This window comes from Puma concolor, chromosome D4, assembly GCF_028749965.1.
Source record: "Puma concolor isolate L17-30 chromosome D4, mPumCon1.1.hap2, whole genome shotgun sequence".
In the NCBI taxonomy this organism is placed as follows: Eukaryota; Metazoa; Chordata; class Mammalia; order Carnivora; family Felidae; genus Puma; species Puma concolor.
This window is the reverse complement of record NC_141679.1, coordinates 86909475-86932033: the sequence shown is the minus strand read 5'-3', so window position 1 is coordinate 86932033 and position 22559 is coordinate 86909475. Positions and strand designations below refer to the sequence as shown.

Below are 22559 nucleotides of genomic sequence, written 5' to 3'. Positions count from 1 at the left end.
GACAGAAACTTCATTTCTTTGTGGCTGGAGGTGGGCCCCCTCTCTTAGGCAGAAGGGTTACTTTCTCAGTGACCCGAGAGTCCGCCTGCTCCTGGGAGACAAGCTTCCAACCCACGTCAGGCTGGAGCGGGGGCCTCGAGGCTCAGCTTTCCTGTTTTCCTGTTGAGCCGGGGGCAGAAGCCGGGAGACAGAACGCTGCTTCTGGGGCTTGCCCTGCAGTGTGGGGGCTGGGCTGCCTGTCTGGCCTGGAGCCCCCCAGGGTGGGGCCCAGCAGACTTCCTGTGAGATTAGGGGCAGAGCCTCTTTGCTCTCCTTCTCTTTTCCTGAGTCCCCTGTGTGGTCTCTGAGACTCCAGCTCTGTGGATGGGAGCTCCGGCTAGCTGCCACTCTGAGCCTCAGTTTCCCCCATGGTGCAAGGAAGGGGTTGGATGAGACACTCTGAGAGACACTCTAGGTCGGCTTCCAGGACTCTGAAAGGCCTTGCGGGACCCCACAGACTAACCCCCTGAAGCTGGGAACACCCTTCCCTGGGTCCCACCCCTGCCAGGGCTGGGTGGGGGTGGGGGTGTCCCTCCTCCAGGCTCCTCCTCCCGTGGTTGTGGTTGATTCTCATCTATGGTATGAGTTCCACGAGGGCTCCCCTTACGTCAACAGTATGGCCAGGCAGGTCAGAGCTTGCTCTAGTAGCTACTAGCCAAATGCCCTTAGGATGGTTACTTTGGTTCTTTATGCCTCAGAATCATTAGTTGTAAATTGGGGAGTGATAATAATACTTCCCCAGCTAAATTACATTACGTGTATTTATGAATTACATTTATGCTTTCTTTAACACAGCGCTGGGTGCAGCAAAGGCTCCGTAATCAATAGGTATAATTAACGTTTATTAATTTAAATTGTTTTAATTTCTTAACCGTGACTGAATCATAAATGTCATCACAAGGTTTACGGTCTTGCAGCGTAGGGACCCTGAAGCTGTTTGGATGAAGGGTCTGGTAGGTGGAAAGGGTGCCTTGGGGGGTATAGAGGGGAGGCAGATGCAGGCGGGTTCAGAGCCCTGGCTGGTGGTGACTTCCCCTCTGCGCATCTGGAAGGAGTGGGTTGGGTCCCACCGTCTGAGGTCTGAGACCGCAGGCGTGGAGAGACCTCAGGCGTGGAGTGCGTGCAGCCACACACAGCTTCCTTCCTCCAGGCGTGTATTCCTCTCTGACTCACGGCTTTGTGCCTTTTGTTCTTGTCCTTGAGCCTCAGGGGTGAGGCCAGGAGAAGCAGGGGCCCAGGGATTCGCTCTTGGGCAGACGGCCCCTCCCCCTGGTGCAGGACCCCCTCCCCCCCCCCCAACTCCGTCCTGGCGCCCTTGCTGACTCACTGAGCGTCAGGCACAGAAGCACATGTGTTGACCGTGGGCTCACTGTGTGCTTGGCACCCAAACCAAGTTTATCCAGGCCCTGCCCGTGTAGAGCTCAAGGCTAGACAGGAGAGACGTATGCAACAAACGGTTACCAGTCACTCATTAATTAAATAATTATCAGAGGGTGAATCATGACCAGATGCCCACCCTCCTCGTGAGCTTGCACGTGCTGGTCCTGTGAGGAGTGCCGTCCTGGGATCGGCTCTGCCAGGCCTCCTGTTTGCCCTCTGGTCAGAGATGAGGAAGCAGTCTCCTAGTGGCCATGGGACCCGCCCAGGTCCCTTCTCCTCCTGGTGCCCCAGTTCCTTGTCAGGAAAATGGGCCCATTTGGGAAGGGTGCTGCTGCTGGCCGCACACAGGGCCTGAGGGTCTGCGTCATTGCAGTGCTGACCTGGCTTTGTAGCCCCTGAAATCCTTTCTCTGTGCATCCCCAGGCGGACATATGGGGTGCAGAGGTTGCTGTGATGAGAGCATTGGGCCCTCTAAAGGCTATATGGGAAATGGCTGTCTGAGGAACATGGTCCTTAGTCCCACCACCAGCAGGAGCAGCCCTAGAAAGGTGGCCCAGAGCCCCTGGTGAAGCCCGCCCGGCCCTTCCACACCAGGAATTTACTGAATGCAGCCAAATAGTTATATTATTTTAAAAACAAAAAAAATTTAAGCTTATTTATTTATTTTGAGTGGGAGAGTGAGCAGGGGAGGGGCACAGAGAGAGGGAGAGAGAGAGAGAATCCCAAGCAGGCTCTGCACCATCAGAGCAGAGCCCGTCGCAGGGCTCGAACTTACGTACTGCAAGACCGTGACCTGAGCCGAAACCAAGAGTCGGATACTTAATTGGCTGAGCCACCCAGGCGCCCCTAAAACAATTTTTAAAACAATGCTTATTTATTTTTGAGAGGGTGGGGAGGGGCAGAGAGAGAGAGGGAGACACAGAATCCGAAGCAGGCTCTGCTGACAGCTCAGAGCCTGACTTGGGGCTCGAACTCATGAACCACGATATCATGACCTGAGCCGAAGTCGGACACTTAGCTGACTGAGCCACCCAGACACTCCCAAATGGTTATATTACTTTAAAACATTGGTTACAATAGGAAAAAAAAAAAAAAAAAAAAGGAGTTAGGGAAACAATGTCTATGGGTAGGTGATATCCAATGGCACAACAAAAAGCCTATAATTGGACTTCAGAAAGAGGATTTTACCTCTACTACTACGGGCAGTAGCAACAGACATCTACTGGGCACTGCTCTGTGCCCAGCCTGGGAGGCACCTGTGGCCGTGGATGGAGGAGCATGTGGTGGTTCAAGCCAGAGACTTGATTGAGATTGATTCCATGAATGGAGTCTCTCTGCGTGCCAGGCAATGAAGGTGGGTGTGGATGGGGCCAGTGAGGTGGTGCGGGGTCAGTGGGTTCTTGTCCAACTGGGAGAGTCTGCCAGTCACCAGTCTTCCAGTTTTTAGGTGTCTTCTACTCACTGTTCCTGCCGGAATGCCGCCGCAGACCCCCTGGGCGATGTGTGTGACATGCTGGCGGCTTAGCATTGGACTTGGGCTGCTGGAGGTGTGTGAGGCACAGCACGCTTGAGGACTCCTTTCTGCAGTGCTCAGGGCTTCCCTCTGGCGGTCTTTCTTGTGACCTCAGCATTCTGTGCCTCAGTTTCCCAACTGTATGGCCATGCTTACCGTACGGTGAGCCTTATGAGACCATGCCTGGTGCCTGGCACAGAGTAAACCCTCAGGAGAGGTTTCTGTCCTGAGGGTCCGGTGCCCCACCAAGGGGGGCTTGGCCTTTCAACTTTGAGCTTTCTCAGAGCTCCCCCTTTTATTGTTGATGTGATATAAGCAATATTTGATGATCAGAGAAAAATTAGAAAATAGAGTAATGAAGAAAATGAAGGGCACCTGGGTGGCTCAGTCGGTTAAGCGTCCAACTTCGGCTCAGGTCATGATCTCACAGGTCGTGGGTTCGAGCCCTGTGTCGGGCTCTGTGCTGACAGCTCAGAGCCTGGAGCCTCTTTCAGATTCTGTGTGTGTCTCTCTCTCTGCCCCTTCCCTGTTCACGCTCTGTCTCTGTCTCAAGAGTAAATAAACATTAAAAAAAAAAAAATTAAAAAAAAAAAAAGAAAATGAAAATCACCAGTGTTCCTACCATCCAGAAATAATGACTTTCAGGCATTTCCCTGATGCATAACCAACAGTGGGTTGTGGGCATCTGCATACGGGATTCATCTACCGACCCCACCATTGTTTGAGAGCCTGCTCAGGCTTGGTCATGTGTGGGGCTGCGGGTGTGGGATGGGGAGGCAGCCTACCGCCCCGCCCCCCCGCCATAGATCCCTTTTTGGGAGGACACACCCAACATGGAACCCTAGCCAGGGCTAGGGTTGTCTAGCTAGGGTCAGGGTGTCTTTGGGAGCCAGAGAAGCAGCAGTAACCCAGACTTGGAGAGTCAGGGAAGGCTTGTTGGAGAAGGGAATGTCTAGGTGAGGCCAAAAGGGGGCAGAAGGAGGAGAGGGTCATAGGCAGGGGGGGCAGGTCTGCAAAGGCCCAAAGAAGACAGAGCACAGGTATTTGGGGGAACCAGAGTTTCCCAGAAATTGGTGGTTTTCTGTGGTTCTTGCTGCCCTTAGGAGCGGCCCCCTTCATGCACCACACTTCAGTTGTTATTCAGAGTCCCTCTGTGGAGGGTGCTTGGGTGGCTTAGTCAGTTGGTTAAGCATCTGACTTCGGCTCAGGTCATGATTTCACAGTTTGTGAGTTCAAGCCCCATGTAGGGCTCTGCGCTGATGGTGCAGAGCCTGCTTGGGATTCTCTCTCTGCCTCTCTCTCTGCCCCCCTCCCCCGCTTGTGCTCATTCTGTCTCTCGCTCTCTCTCTTAAAATAAATAAATAAAAACTTTAAAGTCCTGTGGGGCTGGGATCTTCTTATAACGGGGGACATGGAAACAGGGTGATGTGTCTGCCCCAAGTCAGAGTCAGCAGACCCAAGCCTCCTGCCTCTCTGCGTGGTGTTCTGCCAGCCCGGAGCGGGCAGAGGAGGTTCAAGTGCAGGGCCTCCTCAGCTCTAGTTTCCCAGACCCATTTCAGGGGCTGTATCATTTAACAGAATCTGCTGGAAGAGAAAACTGAGGATCTGAGCTTAGGTGACCAGGCTCGGTTTGTGTAATGGGGGTGGTGACCTTTTCTGCTGCTGATGTGTGTGTGACCTTGGGCTGGCCTGGCCTGCTCCTGACCCAGCCCCACCTGTACTTAAAGCGCCTTACTGGGATTGGAGGGCCCCTGGCTAACACTGCCCCCCGGGCTGGGAAGGACCCGTTCTCAGGCCTGAGCTGGACTTTCTGGCCCTGTCTTCCTCCTGTGTCTTAAGATGCCTGGGAGACCCAAGTCGAAGCGCTCTGGTGTACTCTTGCAGGGACAAATATTTGTCCCTGGTACTGTGTTTGGTGCTGGGGATATGTCATGAATGAGACAGACAGGGTCCCTGTCCTCATGGGGGAAAATGGGACACTAAACAGTTAGTTATTAAATGAAAGGTGTGCTGATGATTAACGGGGGGCTCTGACCCAAATGGGGCAGTGACTGTCAGTGTACCTGGCAGGTGGAACTGGGACCAGTTTGATCAAGCCTGAACAGCCCGTTCCCCTGGGCCTGCCAGTTTGGTCCTGGGTTGGGAGGGAACACTTTCTGGAGTCACAGTTGGAGGATGCTAAGGGTCTTGAGGGTCCAGTGCAAAGGAGTCCAGCCTCTTCACTGGACAGTCAGGATGGAGAGCCGGGAGGGGTGAGGGACTTGCCCGAGGTCAGGTGGAAGTCAGGTGCCTGACCTCCAGGCCCACCACTCTTAACCCTGAATTGCTGCCTGGAGCCTGTGCCTGGAGCCTGTTCATCACCTCCAGGGAAGGCAGTGAGCCTGTCCCCACTATCCCTTAAGGGACCCCCAGGGAAAGCAGGCATAGAACTTAGCTCTGCAGAGTGGAGTTTCCCATGAAGCACAGATGTGTTGGGCGGGGGCGGAGGGGGGACACAGGCACCTGGAACGAGGAATGTGAGGCTGGCAGGGCTTCCGAGGGGATTTGTCCTCATACCTCCCCCTCTGGCCCCCTTTGGAGCCCGAGGAGACTTGCAGCTGGTGACCCAAGGGTGGGGCAGGTGCTTCGTCCTCTGCTGGCTCAGGGACAGGCCACAGGAGTCTTGTTATTTGAATAAGCTTTCCATCTTCTCTCTGCATAAAGCCTCTTCATGCTGAGGGTCCCCGGTGTTCCAGCCAAGGATTGGGTTTCCTTCTAGCCTAGCAGCGAGCACATGAGTAAATTTTCATATTGGCTCATCTTCCTCCTCCCCACCACCCCGCAGCCAGCCCCGCCCCCACCCTCGTCTCCTTTTGTCTCTCCCTCCCTGGCTTTGAGAAGGCAGGAGCCCTCCCCCTGCCCCCACCTCACTTGCGGTCAGGACCCGGGAGGCAGCCCACGGTGTTTGTGCATGTATACATGTGTGTGAGAGAGATGGGCGGGCAGGGGGCCTTCTGGGGTCCGAGGCAGCCTGATTTGGGCTTGGTGAAAAGGAGGTTGGCATCGGAGGGTACCGGGCTAATGAAGTGGGTGGGATTTGTATCTCTGAGTTTATTTAGCCCTTTTCCGGTAAGGTTGGGCCACAGTAACTGGTACTTATTAGTGATTAGTTCTTATTGGAACAGCAGCTGGCACTTATCAGGCTCTTACCAACAGTCAGGCAGAGTGCCAGGCACGTCTCATGCAGTGTCTGCTTTTGTTCCCACAACTACTCATCGAGGTGTGTATTATTTTTCTCCCTGTTTTATTTTCTTTTTCTTTTTTTAAAGTTTATTTATTTTGAGAGAGAGAGAGAGAGAGAAAATGCACATGTGCGCGTGCAAGGGAGGGGCAGAGAGAGAGGGAGAAAGAATTCCAAGCAGGCTCTACACCGTCCATACAGAGTCCAACAGGGGACTCAGAGTCATGAACTGTGAGATCGTGACCTGAACCGAAACCGAGAGTCAGGTGCTTAACTGACTGAGCCACCCAGGTGCCCCTCTCCCTGTTTTATTGATAAAGAAACTGAGGCTTGAGAAGTCACAGTCAGTAGCAGAGCCTGTCTGGTCCCAAAGTTTGTGTTTTTCTCCTCTTCTTCCTCCTGGGACAGAATCTTCTCTCCAGCCTCCTTGTGGCCATCCGGCCTCTCCTTGCGCACCTCCAGTGACAGGGAGCTGTTTACCTCTTAGGGTCACCTGTCCCACACTGGGCATCTGAGATAGAAAGCCTTCCCTGGAGTTCTGTCTTTGGTGGGTCACTTGAGAACAGGTTCCAATTGGGCTGGGGTGTGTCTGTGGCTGGGTTTCCCCAGCAGTTGTCTTCCCAGGGAATTATCCAGCTCTTTTGTTGGGGGAGAACTAAGTCTGCCCTCCTTTCCCTTAGCAGCCCCTACCTGGCCCTTCATATGCCATTGGTCACATACTGAGCAAGCCTGAGCAAACTTGATGTTGAAACCCTAGAGGTAATTTTCATTATCATTGATCTGGATGTCTTAGTCAATGCAGTAAGATAGGAAAAGAGAGAGAGAGAGAGAGATACAAGATACCAGGAGAGAGATACATGGTCTTGCCTTGTGGACTTCAAAGCACTTTTTCATCTAGCTTTTCCTTTAGCTTTGAACAAAATGTTTTTCTAACTTTCCTTTTATTTATTTTGCGTGCGCGCGCGCGCGCGCGAGAGAGAGAGAGAGAGAGAGAGAGAGAGAGAGAGAGAAAGAGCACGTGCACTGGGGGTGGGGGGAGGGGGTTGGAGGGGCAGAGGGAGAGAGAATCTCAAGCAGGTTCCACGCCCAACATGGAACCTGACACGGGCCCAATCCCAGGACCCTGGGATCATGATCTGAGCCGAAATCAAGAGTCGGGCACACAACAGACTGAGCCATACAGGTGCCCCCGACGACTCCAATTTTTTTTCTTTAATTTTAAGTATCATACACCCAACGTGGGGTGCAAACTCATGACCCCGAGATCAAGAGTCGCACGCTCTTCTGACCGAGCTAGCCAGGCACCAGCTTCTCCCCCAGCTTTGTCCATCCTGTGGGGCTTCCTGTGGGAGCTGGAGGCTCAGACAAGGAGTTTGCCCACCTGCAGTGCCACGGAGCAGAGGAGCTGTGGTTGGCTGAGGTTTGGCGGTGTGCGGTCTGTTGCGTAGTTGCTTTCAGAATCTGTTGCTGTTTCTGCCTCCGCTTCCCCTTTCTGATTAGTTAACTCCTGAGGGATGAGGGCCCGGAAAGAAGGGACCCCAAGCATGTCACCTTCCCGTCCCTCCGAGTGGCCCCCTGAGAGACTGAGTGGCTGTTGTTCTGTTTCCCCGTTCCTGGCCCCCATTTCATGGCATGAAACTCATTGCAGAGCACTGCACACCACGGGACCCCTGAGCTTGTGAAAGACCCCAGCGCCCACCTGAACACTCCTTTCCTGGCCGTCAACGCTCGGGCAGATGGAACTTCTTTCCGTCAGTAGGCCTCATTATTGATAACACAGGACCCCGTCTGGTCAGGCTCTGTAGATCTCCTCATTTCATCAAATCCGCATGACAACCTGGCCTGATGGGTACTGCCTGTCCTCCCATTTTACAGCTGAGGGAACTGAGGTTCTGAGAGTATCAGTCCCATGCCCACGGTCCTACAGCCCAGGAGCGGTGGAGTTAGTACTTGAATCGAGATCTGATTCCAGAACCTTGATACCGTTCTTGACATAGAAGGTATTCCTGCATTTACTTGTGGAATGGATTCATGCTTTCTCGAACGTCTGAATTCGTGCATTTCCTGTGTCTTCTGCTTGGCACCCTCTCCCTGCCCAGTCCTCCTCCTCCTTTACCTACTTAGCACCTCTTCATGTCTCAGGCGCCATTTTCTTCCAGAAGTCTTCCCTGACTCCACCGGCTAGGTTAGCGGCCTCTCATCTGGGCTCCTGTAACTTCCCGTGCTGCTCCCAACTGGGGGCTTACCATGCTCATTGTCGGTTTTGTTGATAGTCTTTCTCCCTCATTAGATAGAAGGGCTGGTCTAGTTCCTTCCTGAATGCCCACTGCCGCATGGTTGATGAATGAGGGCAACATGAAACCTTTCTTGGCTAGCACAGTGGAGCCCCCAAGACCCTCACTGGACTTTGGCTCCGCCCCCAGCGGTCATTTTGGTTGGCTCTGAGGGCCTGAATTTCACGCCGGGTCCTGTCCTCAGCTCCTGCGTCTTGTGGCCGATGGGGAGGGGCTGGGCAGTGATGCTGGCTACCAGGTGGTCAGAGAGGAAGGGCTCAGTCAGGAAGGTCTGCCTGGGCATCTCAAGGGCTGGGCACCGAGGGGAAAGTCGGTGGTGGGTTCTCAAACGGGTGGGGTCCAGGCCAGTGTGAGGGTGCTGTGGCAGAGCGCCCCGTGTCTCCAGTCCAGACTTGGACATGTGTTGAGGAAATCAGGGCTGCTGCCCTTTGGCCTGGGGCAGTTGTGACAGGTGTCCAGGCCCCAGGTTAGAGGGCTCCAGTGGGTGTGGCGAGGATGAAAAGAAGGGAATGGAGAAGGGTGTTGCCCAGAAGTCAGCAGGGATGGGTGGGCGGGGGTGAGGAGGATGGAGGTTAGTGTTTACAAAATCACCGTCACAGATCAGCTGCCTCTTTGCCCGTCCTGTTGACAACAGCCGCCTGAGAGAGAAGCCACTTATCCCCAGTGCACAGAGGAGAATACCCGGGCTCAGAGGCGAGGCCACAGGACCACGGAGCTGGGCTTTGTTGGCACCTGTCTGGTTCCCAAACCAGGGCTCTCCCTGAGGGGGACAGGGACGTTAAGCAGGGGTGTGCACAGTGTGAGGCCGCTGGTCCTGCTGGAGCATCTTGGAGCTCTGGGGGTCCTCCAGGCTGCCTTCGACTCCCCCTTTGATCCTTTTGTCATGGCTTCCTCAGCCTGGGGTGTGTGGGGTGTGGCCTTGGCCACGGCAGGGCTTGGTGCAGAACGCCAGCCCCCGGAGGAACCCCAGGAGTGGGAGCGGTGCCCCCCACGGTAGGCGCAGTGCCGGGGACCCTGCGGTGGGCCCGGGGTAGGTGTGGGTAGAGGCCAGTCCTGCCCTGGCTGGGGCCGGGGGTGGGGCCTTGGCACCCTTTCTCCACCCTCCGCAGCTTGGCTCTGTGTTCTTGGGTTCTGGGCTCCCGGAACAAGCCGCCAACTGTGAGCTGTGGGTACGGTGCTGCCAGGCAGGGAGGGAGGGCCCCGGAGGAGATGAGAGGGCTTTTGTTTCCCTGTTTGTGTCAAGATGGGAATCGACTTCCTCCCACCAGGCTGCCCGGGGTATAAAGGAAAGGGCAGTCCCCGCTGGGCGGGTCTTCAGTCTGCCTTTTTTTCTTTCTGGCATTTCTCTGGGCCCCACTTCAGCCATCTGCCTCCCTCCTCAGGCCCTCCCGTACACTCTTCCCCAGCAGACCTGGGTCTCTGAGCCGTGGTTAAATATTTGCCAACTGAGAAGAGCTTTAAAGGCAGCTTTGTGAGAAATCCCACTGCCCTGTCCCAAAGCTGCCTTTGCGACGGGGAGCCCCAGGCAGCCTCTGCCCTCCTCAGCCTCCTTTTTGGGCCTGTGGCGGCCATTTGGGCACCTGAAACTGGATGGCCTTCCCTCCAGGGGTGGCCTTCCCCACTCAGCACTTGCTTATCGGGCACGCACCTGGGCCAGGCACGAGCTGGGTTCCGGGGAGACGGCGGGAACAAGGCCTCTGTCTGGGGAGTGGGGTCGAAGGAGACTTTCGTGGGGATACAGCCGCTGTAGGTGAGAAGAGGGCCAAGGAGAAGTGGGGGCTGCGGGCACTGGACCTGTCTTGGGTTCCGAGGAGGTGATGTTCGAGCCTGAGGGGGAGGAAGAGGAGATGGCCAGGCTGAGGGGGGCTTTGAGAGAATGTTCCAGGCCGGAGACCCTCAGACCAGAGCCAGTTCCCTCTCCTGGGTGCTGAATTCTGACCGCACCCCCTCCCCCCTGCCCCCCCCCCCCCCCCCGCTGCTTTCTCTTCACCCTGTTCTCACAACGTTGCTTCTTTCCTATTCCCCAGCCTCGGTTTCCCCATCTGTCCAATCCAGAGCTCGAACTTCATCTTAGAGGGCCCTTCCCAGGTCCAGTGGCCTGTTATAAGCGTATGTCACTGGTCCATTAATAAGGGGACACTCTGGGGCAGGGATTCTACTGGTGCCAAAGGTTAAGATGACAGCCATGTATCTTTATATTGTTCACCCAGTTCTTTGTTGACAACAAAAGTCAGCATCTCCTGAGGACCCCTCATCACCGAGTGAGATTGTGTGTGGGAAACTATCACGTTATGCCCATTTTACAGACAAGGAAACTGAAGCCCAGAGAGGCCGTCCTGAGCTCAGGGTTTGCTTCTTGCTTCAAGCTTGGCCCCCTAACACCCCTGCCTCTATGAGACACCCACTTTTCTGTCCCCAAACCCGTGCCACACTGGGCGCTTGGGATACAGAAGGTAATAAGGTGCCCCTTTTGACCCGGGCAGCTGCCAGGCGAGTGGGGAATGTCCTGGCAGAGAGACTACAAATGTTTTTGAGCTCTTTCTCTGTTTCAGCACCATTCTAGGTGTTGGGATAGAGCAGTGGACAGTGGATGGCTTGGCCTCAGGTCACAATTTCCCTCTTACCTGTGTGACGTTGGACAAGTCACTTCACCTCTCTGAGCCTCATCTACAAAATGGGTTCAAGAGTAAATCTGGGTGAGGGTTAAATAACGTTGAGGATACTTGTTAGCATATATGGGAGCTGCCTCCGTGCCTGGCAGTGGGTGAGTGCTACAGGCCTTCGCTCAGGCCCCAATTATTATTATAATTATGCACAAATGGGCAATCCCAGGAGATATTTGAGTGGGACCTTGAAGTCTGGCTAAGACTTTGTGTTTTTCTTTTTTTGGCTAAGACCTTGAACTGTGGAAACAAGGCGGGGAAGGGGCTTCTGCAAGGGGGCACAGCACGGGTGAAAGCGTGGAGATGGGGGCCTGGGGTGGATAGGAAATTACCAGGGCGGGGCCTCGGGGAGGGAAATGGGGCTCAGAACCTGGCGGGTCCTGGATCTGATTCAGTGTTCTGTCTGCGGGCCACGGTGTGCCAGGCCCCGTGGCGGGTGTCAAGAATGCAGCGACGGGCGAACCTCCCATCTCCTGGGGTGTCGGAGCCCTGGAAGAGCCTCTCTGAAGCACTTTGCATGACTGTCCTTTGTGTCTCCACATCCCTGGGAGGTTCTCTGGGTTCAAGCCCCCAGCGTGGATTCAGGCTTCTCTACCTGACAGCTGGCTGACTTTGGACAAGTCACTGGGCCTCACAGCCTCCTGTTTCCTCAGTGGGGGTGGTACCTGTACCCACCTCCTGGGGTTGCTGCCAGGGCCCGGTGGCAAATGCAGTAAAGGCCCAGCAGAGTAAGCCTGGGGATCAGCAGCCAGCGTTGTGCCTTACCAGCTGTGTGACGCTGAGTAGGCTCCTTAACTGCCTGACACTTTCTTCCCTCCTCTGCCCACTGGGGTAATGACAGACCCTCCCTCCCTGGGCCATTTTGATCTCCTCCATAAAGCCCCTTGCACAGAGCTGGCATGCCATCAGGTAGTTGCCACGATCGGGCCTTGGCATGCTGTGGGCTGCTGTATTTATGGGGAGAGAATTTTCCCTGTTCCCGGCTCCAGGGAAGGGGTGACCAGCAGAGGGTCCCTTCAGGGCAGCTGAGGCCGGCAGGGAGGGAACCTCGTGGGTGGCAGTCACCTTCCCGAGTAAGAAGGAAGGTGTTGTGCGCATCCTCTCATTTCTGGGGCCTGGCCACAGCCCTTGGGTTGGGCATAAGCCTCCCGTTCTGTGGTGAGGAATCTTGGGGTGTGTGTGGGGAGCTTTATTGCTCAACGAGGGTGGCTCTGTGCCCCAGGGCGGCCCTGGCTCTAGATCGCGCCTCTGGCTTCTTGCTCTGAGCTTCCTACTATGCGCCAGGCCCTGTCCCAGATGCGGTGGGTGCTGCCCGGGGGGGTCCGACAGGAAACAGGCCTTCACCCACTGCAAGACCAATGGGGGGCTATGGAAATAAGTGGGGGATACCCGCTGGCCTGGGGGCATCCCGGGGGAGGGAGTGGTGCAGTGGGGGGCTGAGAAATGGGCACCCCCCCCCCCCCAGCGGAGGGGGGAAGGAGTGTTCGTGACCTGGAGACCCCATGGCAAGGAAGAGAAGGCAGGAGCCTGGGGGCCTTCTAAAGAGTTTAGTCTTTGTCCCAAAGGCAGTGGGAGCCATGGAAGGTTGTTGAGCAGAGAAGGTTCAGGGTGAGAGCTGTAACACAAAGATCCCTGTGGCTGTTGTAAGCAAAGGATCTGAAGGAGTCAGGAGTGGAAGTGGGTAGAAATTTGGAGGCCGGGCAGACATAGGATGGGCATTCCCATGGCTGGGGGGCAGTGACTTGTGGCACAGTCAGGGCTCAGCTGTACTGGCCTCTTGACCGTCCCCTGGTCAGCTAGGAAGTCCACCTCACCCTGATGGCCTTGCGCTGGGCCGTGGGGCATGGCTGGTGGGGGAATTCTCTCGGGCCCAGAAGTGGGGTTCCAGGGACCTGTTGCTGCTATACAGGTGCTCTGAGCAAACCCATTCTTCAGGGGGTATTTGTGGGGTGACCTTGGATCAGTCCTGTGCCCTCTCTGGCAGCTGTCTCTCTTCTGAACAAGAACTGGCTGTTGGGGTGAGGGTGCCACTCAGCTGACTTAACCCCCTCTTGGCTTCGGCTCTGCGGGGTTCCGGCTGCTAGTTCAGGCTCTTCTCACGGGCGGTCTGCCAGTCCCCCTCCTCTGCTGGCCAGTGGAGCCTGTCATTACCCCTTCTTCCTGACTTTGCCCCTGATTACAGGTCCTGAGTGGGAGCCATGTCAGCCTTTCTGACAGTGGCCACCCACAGGGCCAGTGCGGTGTGGAACCCCAGCTCCCGGAGGCTGGCAGGTGGGGGTGAGATGGATCTGCCCAAACTCTGGTTCCGTGTTAGACTCAGGCTGATCTGGGTTCCTGTCATTTACAAGCTATGTGTTTCCAGAGAAGTCACTTAACTTCTCTGAATCTCAGTGTCTTCCTCTGTAAAGTGGGGACAGCACAGGAAATAACACGTGTGAACATGTAGCACCGTGCTGGGTGTGGAGGGGTGCTGAACACTTGGCTGTTGCTAGTACTTCTTCATAGTGATAGTAGGGTGGCCAGGTAGAAGGGCCCTGGGTTGGGCACTGGGGGCCTGACGTGCTGACCCAGCTCTGTTGACATATGCTGTGTGACCCCAGGAGAGTGTCGCCACCTCTCTGGACCATAAGCTTTCCCTGCTCTCCTAGGTGGACGATGGAGATGGTGGTACTTTGGGCAGCTGTGTGACACAGGGAAACTGAGTCCCTGGCTGCCTCCTCTACCTCTCCAACCTGGGCCTTCTCTCCAGGGCTCTGAGAACCAGGTAGGCAAGTTCCGGGCCTGCCCTGCCCTACAGGGTGCCGCCTGCCTGGTTTCAGTCGGCAAATCTCTTTCAGCCCTGAAACCGGGACGGGCCTCGTGGGTGAGGTGTGTCCCTGGGGCCCGCTGGAGGGACCGGATGAGCCGGGAACAGATTTGGCGCATTGCCCTCAACTCGGGCCAAGCTGGGGCTGGGACCAACGTGAAGCCCCTGTGGCTGGCACGAGGCTGACGTGGTCCCGGCTGGAGATTGCCCTCTTCGTCCTGGGACCCGGCAGTCAGTGTGGAGGGGGCCCCGGGCCTGGGCTCAGATCCTGCCTCTGCTGCTCCCCAGCTGAAGGACTTGGCAGGGATCCCGGTTCTCCTCATCTGAAATGAGACACCGCCTGCCCCAGGTTGAGTCCAGGATTGGGGGGGGTGACTCAACGTGACATGTGCTGGGCTTTGGGAGGGCCACGAGAAGGCCTTCGAGGCTCTCTGGGGCACCTCCGCACTCCTTTTTCTCATCCTCTGCTCCGGGAGCCCCTTCTCCTCTCTGAGCCTCAGTTTTGCCATCTGCACAGTGGGCTAAGTCCCCCTGTCCCCCAGAGTTGGCAGGGGACTGCGGGCCACCCTGGGGCCTCCCACATTCTTGCCCAGCCCCTGCTTTCTGACTGCAGGAAGCAGCGTGACCCATAACGTTGTCAGTTTGGGAAATCAGAGATTAACGTTCTTCCGGTTGCCTTGGCTACTGTTGGTGCTGGGCCTGGGGCTAGGCTGCACCGGGGGTTGCTCAGCTGGGCCAGGGGTGTTTCAAGGGCCTCTCTCCGGATTAGGGGAAGCTTGGACAAGAGGAACTATATAGGAGCCCCCGTTAACATGCCTCCTCTTTGCCAGGGTGAAATGCTTTATGCCCATTAGCTCATTGATCTTGACCTCTTCTTTTTTTAAATGTTTTTAAATTTATTTTTGAGAGAGAGAGAGTATGAGCATGAGCAATGGAGGGGCAGATAGAGAGAGGGACAGAGGATCCGAAGGGGCTCTGCTCTGACAGCAGAGAGCCTGATGCGGGGTCAAACTCACAAACTCCAAGATCATGACCTAAGCCAAAGTTGGACGCTTAACCGACTGAGCCACTCAGGTGCCCCTGATCTTGATTTTCTCATAACCCCATCAGGCAGATACTGTTGTGCCATTTTGCAGAGGGGGAAACAGAGGCTCAGAGAGAGGAAGTGCCTTGACCAAGGCCACACAGTTAGTAGGTGGCAGAGCCAGGACTTGAACCCAGAGCCCGTGTGCCCAACAGAGATGGTGCCTCGTACACAGGTAGGGTTGATGCTGAATCCTGCCCCCCACTTCCCTCCCAGTCCTTCTGTCCAGCCTGAGGGGCCTGTGGTCAGACTCAGAACTGACTCACCAGCAGCTCAGAGGAGGTGCTGAGGCCAGCATCCCGGTCAGCTCCTGGGGCCAGGGCAACACTGATTATATCATCACTGAGATTTTGATCAGCTGAGCCAACAGGGACCTACCCACCCATTTTACAGGTGGGACAATTAAGGCCCAGAGAAGATGGACAGGTAAGGATCCAGTAGGTGTGAAGTTTCCCTGCCAGCTCAGACCAGTTTGGGGCTGGAGACCCCAGGCTTCAGTCTTGGCTCTGACAGTCATCTACTTACTGTGTGACCTTGGGAAAGTCACTTTGCCTCTCTGAACCTCGGTTTCTTCATGTGTAAAATGGGGATAGTAAGGTGCACTTTGCCTGCCTCTTGGGACCAGGCAAAGACCCCGAAATAAAGTTTAAGGCAGGACTAGAAATTATACTTTGGTGCCATGTGGGAGGCTGTTGGATGAGGAGGCTTTGTGGGGTGGGGGCTTTGTACAGGCTTTGAAACTCACCTCTTTCCCTTTCTGGCCTGTGGCATCTCTGAGTAGGTCACCTGGTCTCCCTGAGCCTCAGTTTCCTTATCTGTAAAGTGGGGATAACAGTATCTATTCGGGTTCAGTGAGCTGTTGAATATGCATAAGTTTTTAGTGATAGTCACATCTGGTAAACTCTGGGGGTTCTAGAGGCAGAGTTAGGAGGCCTGGATGGGAAGGGGGTGGCTCTAGGTCATTCTTTTTTTTTTTGTACAGTTTATTTATTTATTTTGAGAGAGAGAGAGAGAGAGAGAGAGAGAGAGAGAGAGAGAGTGAGCACAAGCAGGGGAAGGGCAGAGAGAGAGGGAGAGAGAATCCCAAGCACTAACAGTGCAGAGCTCACTGTGGGGCTTGAACTCATGAACTTTGAGATCCCAACCTGAGCCGAAACCAAGATGCTTGACTGACTGAGCCACCCACGTGCCCCTCTGGGTCACTCTTGATGGTCCCAAAGGGCGCAGCCCTTAGAGACAGGGTTCCAGTCATCTGGGAGGCAGAGAGATGCCCCCACATCCGGAGCCAGATGGAGCCCACTACCCTCGTGGTGCAGATGTGATGTGGAAATGGAGGCCCCGGGGAGGGGGCATTGGTCCCCCTGAGGCCCCAGAGCACAGTGGTGTCCGGGTGCAGATGGGGACACTCAGGTCCACTCCTAGGATTCGTGGGCTCATGAGGGAATCGGGACCCCATAAATGAGTGCTTCTCAAGACAGCCCCATGGAGCTCAGTAGCTTTCTGTTGACTGACAAGTGAAGTGACTTCTTGAGCCATTAGTCTTTGTGAGCATTGGTTTGTACACCTGTAAAGTGGAGGGTTTTATTCACGTCTGGGGCCATTTCAAGAATCTGAGTGTGTGCATTGGACCCTGAGTCTGAGTGGGGTGAGCTTACCTCCTAATTCTGCAGGATGTGCTGGCAGAGGGCACCTGGGGGGATGGGTGAGGAAACGTGGAAGGTGGTGAGGGCGGCCCACGCCCTCAGACTGCTCCATGCCAGCATCTGTACCTCCCAGCAGTTCTTGAGTCTGGGACCCCCGGGGACCTTGGGTGGGAGGGATGGTGAGCCTTGGCCTCGGCGGCCCTAAATCCGTGGTTTGTGGTGTCTCCAGAAGCCATGGGAGGAGGCGGGAAGAGCTGGCATGGGCAGGTGTGGAGGGGAGAGGAGCCCCGGAGGCCTGGGGACCATCCACGGACACTCAGGCTGGGGCATTGAACTGTAAAATCCCGACGGCAGCTCCAGGGAGACAGCTGCTGTAGGGTGGCCAGAAGGGAAGAAAGGGGGTGCTGAGCACTGCCCAGAGGAAGGGGACTGCCTGGGCCATGACCCCGGAGCTCAACGGGCAGGAGGAGCATCCAAGGCGGCAGGGGCTACCCATCCAGGTTTCCCTCCAGCAGCGTTGGCCAGACAGGCCGCTGGGGACCCTGTTGAGGGCTTCTCCCCTGTGAGCCCGTTCTCCCAGGAGGGGACTGGCCCCCTTCCCTGGCCTGCCTCTCTCAGGTCTTTCCAGCCCCAAATCCTAGGCCCCCTACAGCGCTGCCTTCCCGTGGCACTTCCTTTGTACCAAGCACGAGGCAGTTCCTTCCAGGCTGTCTTAGGACTCTCTCAAGAATGTGCTTGGGGCTGCCCTTGCCAGGAAGCCATCCTGCCGCCCTGCTCCCTGCCACACCCTCCCCCCCCAAGTCTTCCCTTTCTAACCCTTCCTTGACCAGAGTTAGGTCGAACGCACCCAGTTTCCTGGTGCCGCCTGGGACCCTTCTAAGGAACCCCTTGAGAAATGATGTCACCCCTACCCCTGGCCCAGCGGCTTGCCCAGTCCTGGGGCCTGGTGCGGAGTAGGTGCTCAGTAACTGGTGAGTGGACTGCCCCTTGCTCAGCATCTGCCTGTGCCAGGCCAGAGTGGGGAGCAAAGGGGAGCCAGTGGTGTGCAGAACGGTGTCAGGGCCACCCTCCCTGATTTACGGTCAATCCTCAGACAGATACTAGCATCCCAATCCATTTGGCTCCCGAGCTGGGAGAGCAAGTTTGGGTAGTGAGAGACCCCACTCTGTGATGTTTGGTTCTGGAATTTCAGGTAGCAAAGTGTTTATCTGAAAACAGATCCAGATCTATATAGTTCTTCTTCTTCTTCTTTTTTTTTTTTTTTTTTGATGTTTATTTATTTTTGACAGGGGGAGGGGCAGAGAGAGAGGGAGACAGAGGATCCAAAGCCCCATGTAGGGCTCGAACTCACGAACCGTGAGATCATGACCTGAGCTGAAAGTCGGACGCTTAACTGACTGAGCCACCCAGGTGCCTATGTACTTCTTGAGTTTGGACAGCGAGGCATGCCTGTACTGGCAGTTGGGTGAACTTGGGGCCAGGGCTGCTGCTGTCTGTTTGGGGGTGCAGGGTGCCTGGGGCCATCTCCTCTTTTCCTACGCCCATTTTCTGTCCATTTCTGCCCATACCTTCTCTTCTCTCCACCCTCTGCCTGGTGACTCCCACCCTAGTCCTCAAGCCCTCTACTCCTGGACCCTGGTCCTACAGTCCGGCTTGGATAACTTGTCCTCATCCCAATGGGAGGGCGACAGTGGGTTTTCTTTTTGCCCCCTACCCCACCCGGCCCTTCTCAGCCCGGATACTTCAAGCCCGTCAGCTTCATCTTTGCCTTCTGTCTCCTTCAGGGTCACCTTGTTCTGGTCTTCACTTCCTCAGCCTCCCCGGCTTCCTCTTCAACCTACAGCAACCCCCTTCCCCACAATCAGGCCTTGACACACCTCAAGGGATGATACTTTGCCCTTCTTGTCCCAGTCCAGCCCCGGGGCCTTCTAAACCTAGCCACCCCCTGCTTGGATGCAGTATCTGGGTTTCGCTGAGAGCATGCTGTGGGTTAGGCAGTCCTGGGTACGAGTTCTGACACAGGACAGCGGCTTCCTGCTGGGCCTGGCTTCCCAAGGGTCAGGGTGGATTCTGGCCCTTCTGGAAATAATGCTCTGAGGCTGGGTGTCCCAGGGGCTGGTCAGCCCCCCCCCCCCCCCCCCCCCCCAGAGCCATGGCTGAAGGACCCTCGAGATCCTGCATGCAGGTAGAGTGCCAGTTGGGCATGTGACTGCTTGGGGCAGAGTTGGGGCAAAACCCTGGGCTGAGGCTGCGTGCCCTGGTGGCTGAGAGCCTGGCTGTCCAGTCCTACGTCCGCAAGCCTCCGTCTCCTCCCTAAAATGGGGAAACAATAGCCCTGACTCCCTAGGGTTTGATGAGGATTCTTTGGTATCTGGCACGTAAAACATGCCCACCCGCTGGCTCAGATTACCACTCAATAAGTGGTAGCCATGATGGTGATGATGATGATGATGATGATGATGATGGCAATATATCAATATTATTGTCATCTGAGGTCCCATTTTTCTCTCTTTGGCTCCAATTCATTACCCCATCTTGTCTGCTCCCCTCACCCCTCCCTATCCTGCCTCATCATTTTTCCAAAACAATTCCCATGGTCTTTGAGAGAGTTCTGGTTGTTTATGGCTTTTAAAAAATAGGCATTCAAAGCAAATTCCTCATTTGTTCCCCCCTTCCTCTCCCCAGATCGGAATCTGGACAGGCATGACCTCATTCCAGGAAAGGGGATCACAGGCAGGGTCTACGGAGAGGGGTCCTTGGGCTGAGCTGCCTGCAGGGGGCATAGAGGGAGTGGGCCTGCCTGAGACCCTGGGCGCGAGTGGCAAGAACTTTCAGTAGCCAGCCAGCCCCCCTCCCCCCCCCCCAACCTCCTAGCTGGGCCCCAAGACTGCATCCCAGCTCCATCACCCACTTGCTACGTGACCTTGTGCCAGTGACTTAACCTCTCTGGGTCTCATCTCTTCTGTGAAATGGGAGTAACACCAGCCCTACCTCACAAGGTTATTGAGAAGAGCACAAGGCGTGTTCTTGGCACTCAGAGACCAGCCATGGCGGTGGGGGGGGGGGGGTGCCATGTCAATCCCTTATTTGAGACAAGACCAGTTCTTCATTTTCTCATTTAATATTTATTTGTTTATTTATTTATTTTAACAACATTGAAAAAAAATGTTTTTTAATTTTTTTTTTTAACGTTTATTTTTGAGACAGAGAGAGACAGAGCATGAACAGGGGAAGGGCAGAGAGAGAGGGAGACACAGAATCTGAAACAGGCTCCAGGCTCTGAGCTGTCAGCACAGAGCCCGACGCGGGGCTCGAACTCACGGACCGTGAGATCATGACCTGAGCCGAAGTCGGACGCTTAAGCGACCAAGCCACCCAGGGGCCCCTGAAAAAAAATGTTTAATGCTTGTTTATTTTTGAGAGAGAGAGAGAGAGAGAGAGAGAGAGAGAGAGAGAGAGACAGAGCATGAGCCAGGGAGGGACAGAGAGAGAGGGAGACACAGAATGCGAAGCAGGCTCTGGCCTCTGAGCTGTCAGCACAGAGCCTGATGTGGGGCTTGAACTCCCAGACAGTGAGATCATGACCTGAGCCAAAGTCAGACACATAACCTACTGAACCATCCAGGTGCCCCTATTTATTATTTTTTTTTAATTTTTTTTTTAACGTTTATTTATTTTTGAGACAGAGAGAGACACAGCACGAACGGGGGAGGGGCAGAGAGAGAGGGAGACACAGAATCGGAAGCAGGCTCCAGGCTCTGAGCCATCAGCCCAGAGCCTGACGCGGGGCTCAAACTCGCGTACCGCGAGATCGTGACCTGAGCTGAAGTCTGACGCTTAACCGACTGAGCCACCCAGGTGCCACCCCCCCCTATTTATTTTTGAAAGAAAGAGTGCTGCGCATGTGCATGAATGAGAGCAGGGTGGGGTGGGTGGGGGGGAGGGGACGACAGAGGATCCCAAGCGGGCTCTTCACTGACAGCACAGAGCTCGAAACGGGGCTCAAAGCCACGAACTGTGAGATCATGACCTGAGTTGAAGTCGGGTGCTTAACTGCCTAAACCACCCAGGTGCCCCAGGACCAGTTGTTCAAATCTGGAACCCAGGACGGTCAGTGGTGGTTTCACCGCTAAGACTGGACTCATCCACCATTGAGTCCCGTCTTAGTGTGCAGGGAACTGAGGTCCAGATACTGGAGCCACAACTTCTCAGGGCCAGGAAGTCTCTCCTAAGGAGAAGGCCTCCTGGAGTGTTAACAGTCACCACCCTCCCTGGGCCTCGGTTTCATCATCTGCAAATAGGGATGCCCAGGCAGGGCCATTACTGAGCATCTGATGTGCTTTGGGTGAGCTCTGGAGGTCACAATAGTCACCTTCTCTGTTCAGAAAGTGCTTTAGCAGCAGAGAGAAGCAAATGGCCGGTGAAAGCCAAAAGGTGGTTAACTTAGAGGAGTTAATTTTATAATTTTTTTTTTTTTTTTTTTATTGTGGAAGGAATCATGGTTGGCAAATAATTCAAATGCTGTAAAAGTGAATAAAGCAGAAAATGCAATTCACTCGGCCCTCCTATTCCCACACCCTGGGTCCCACCCGGAACAGTCAGGAGTGCTGCCTTCTGGACCTTTTCCTCCGTCTCCCAGTGTAAATAACTTACAGGCACAGACAGGGGTAATTTTAAGTGAGGTAATATTTAACATGTGATTCTGTAACTCGCTTTTCCTTACGTGGCCAAAGGTGGACACCTTCCCTCTGGTGGTACCTGTGGGTCCCCCCCACCCACTTCCTGTCCCACGTGCACTGGCATGTTCTGAATCCGTCTCCACGCACGCGCATCTGGCCCATTTCCGCTGATTGCTTTGGTGGATATATACTGTACCTGCCCTTCTGTGACTTGCCCCGTGGGTAATTCCTAGAGGAGTGAGCCCGGCATCCGGGAACCGCATGCACCCTTAAAATCGTACGCGCAGCGGTGTTCCCCCCCACCCCTCCCAGAAAGGCCGTCCCAATTTCTAGAACCCACGGCTCTGAGTTGAGGTGCCTGTTTCTCTACACCCCGACTGGTCTGACCCGGGGGAGGGGGGGGGAGGGGGGGGAATGGAATCTCCATCTGCATTTGCTTGATGACTGGGAGACTCAGCTGTTTTCTTTCCCTTGTCTGCTGGTTTCTCGTGTTTTCTCTTTGGTGATTTCTCTGTCTCAGTCATTGCCCGTTTTCCTGTCCGAAAGTTCACCCTCTGTGTGCAGGAAACGCACAACTCCGGCCAGAAACGCAGTGCAGGTGAAAGCCTGGAGCTTGTGCAAACAGTTTTACGAGCAGGAATTTGGAGCTTGGCTGGTGCCCCTCCCTGGGGCAGGGCTGGGCGGCTGCGGGTAACCATGACGACCTCACAGGCCTGTTTGTTCTTCCGTTTCAGAGAAAACCGGGAAGATCCTGACGGAGTTCCTCCGTTTTTATGAGGACCAGTATGGCGTGGCCCTCTTCAACAGCATGCGCCACGAGATCGAGGGCACGGGGGCGCCGCAGGCCCAGCTGCTCTGGCGCAAGGTAAGAGGTGCAGAGCCCAGGTCAGGGTGGGCTCTGACATGGCTTGAGCGAGTGGCTTCCCGTCCCTGGGCCTCAGTTTACCATTGTTGCCTTGATGGTCCCTAGGGTCTCCACCTATCTTATGAATAGGCATACAACCCGGTGGTCTTACCAAGACCCCTTCGTTCACTGTGGGGGCTCCCCGCCAGCTCAACCCCTCCATTGGTGGAGCTGGGGCTCTGGAGTCATCTTGGCAGGCCCAGGTTCAAGCCCAGCTGCTCCTCTTAAAGGCCAAGTGCCCGTGAGCAAGTCACCTCACCTCGTGGAGCCTCCGTTTACTCCCCTGTGAAATGGGATCAGAACACCTGCACTGGGCGGTTGTCGGGATTAAAGA

The 22559-nt window shown here is 55.3% G+C and overlaps 1 protein-coding gene across 1 annotated transcript in view; it reads left to right on the top strand.

The window, feature by feature from the left end:
* The window catches only part of NIBAN2 (niban apoptosis regulator 2), a 53901-nt gene that overhangs the window by 10941 nt on the left and 20401 nt on the right, over nucleotides 1-22559 (top strand). The window contains exon 2 of the mRNA XM_086684076.1: nucleotides 22056-22186. Coding sequence (XP_086540202.1) covers nucleotides 22056-22186 — 131 coding nt within the window. The remainder of the gene's footprint in view (nucleotides 1-22055; nucleotides 22187-22559) is intronic.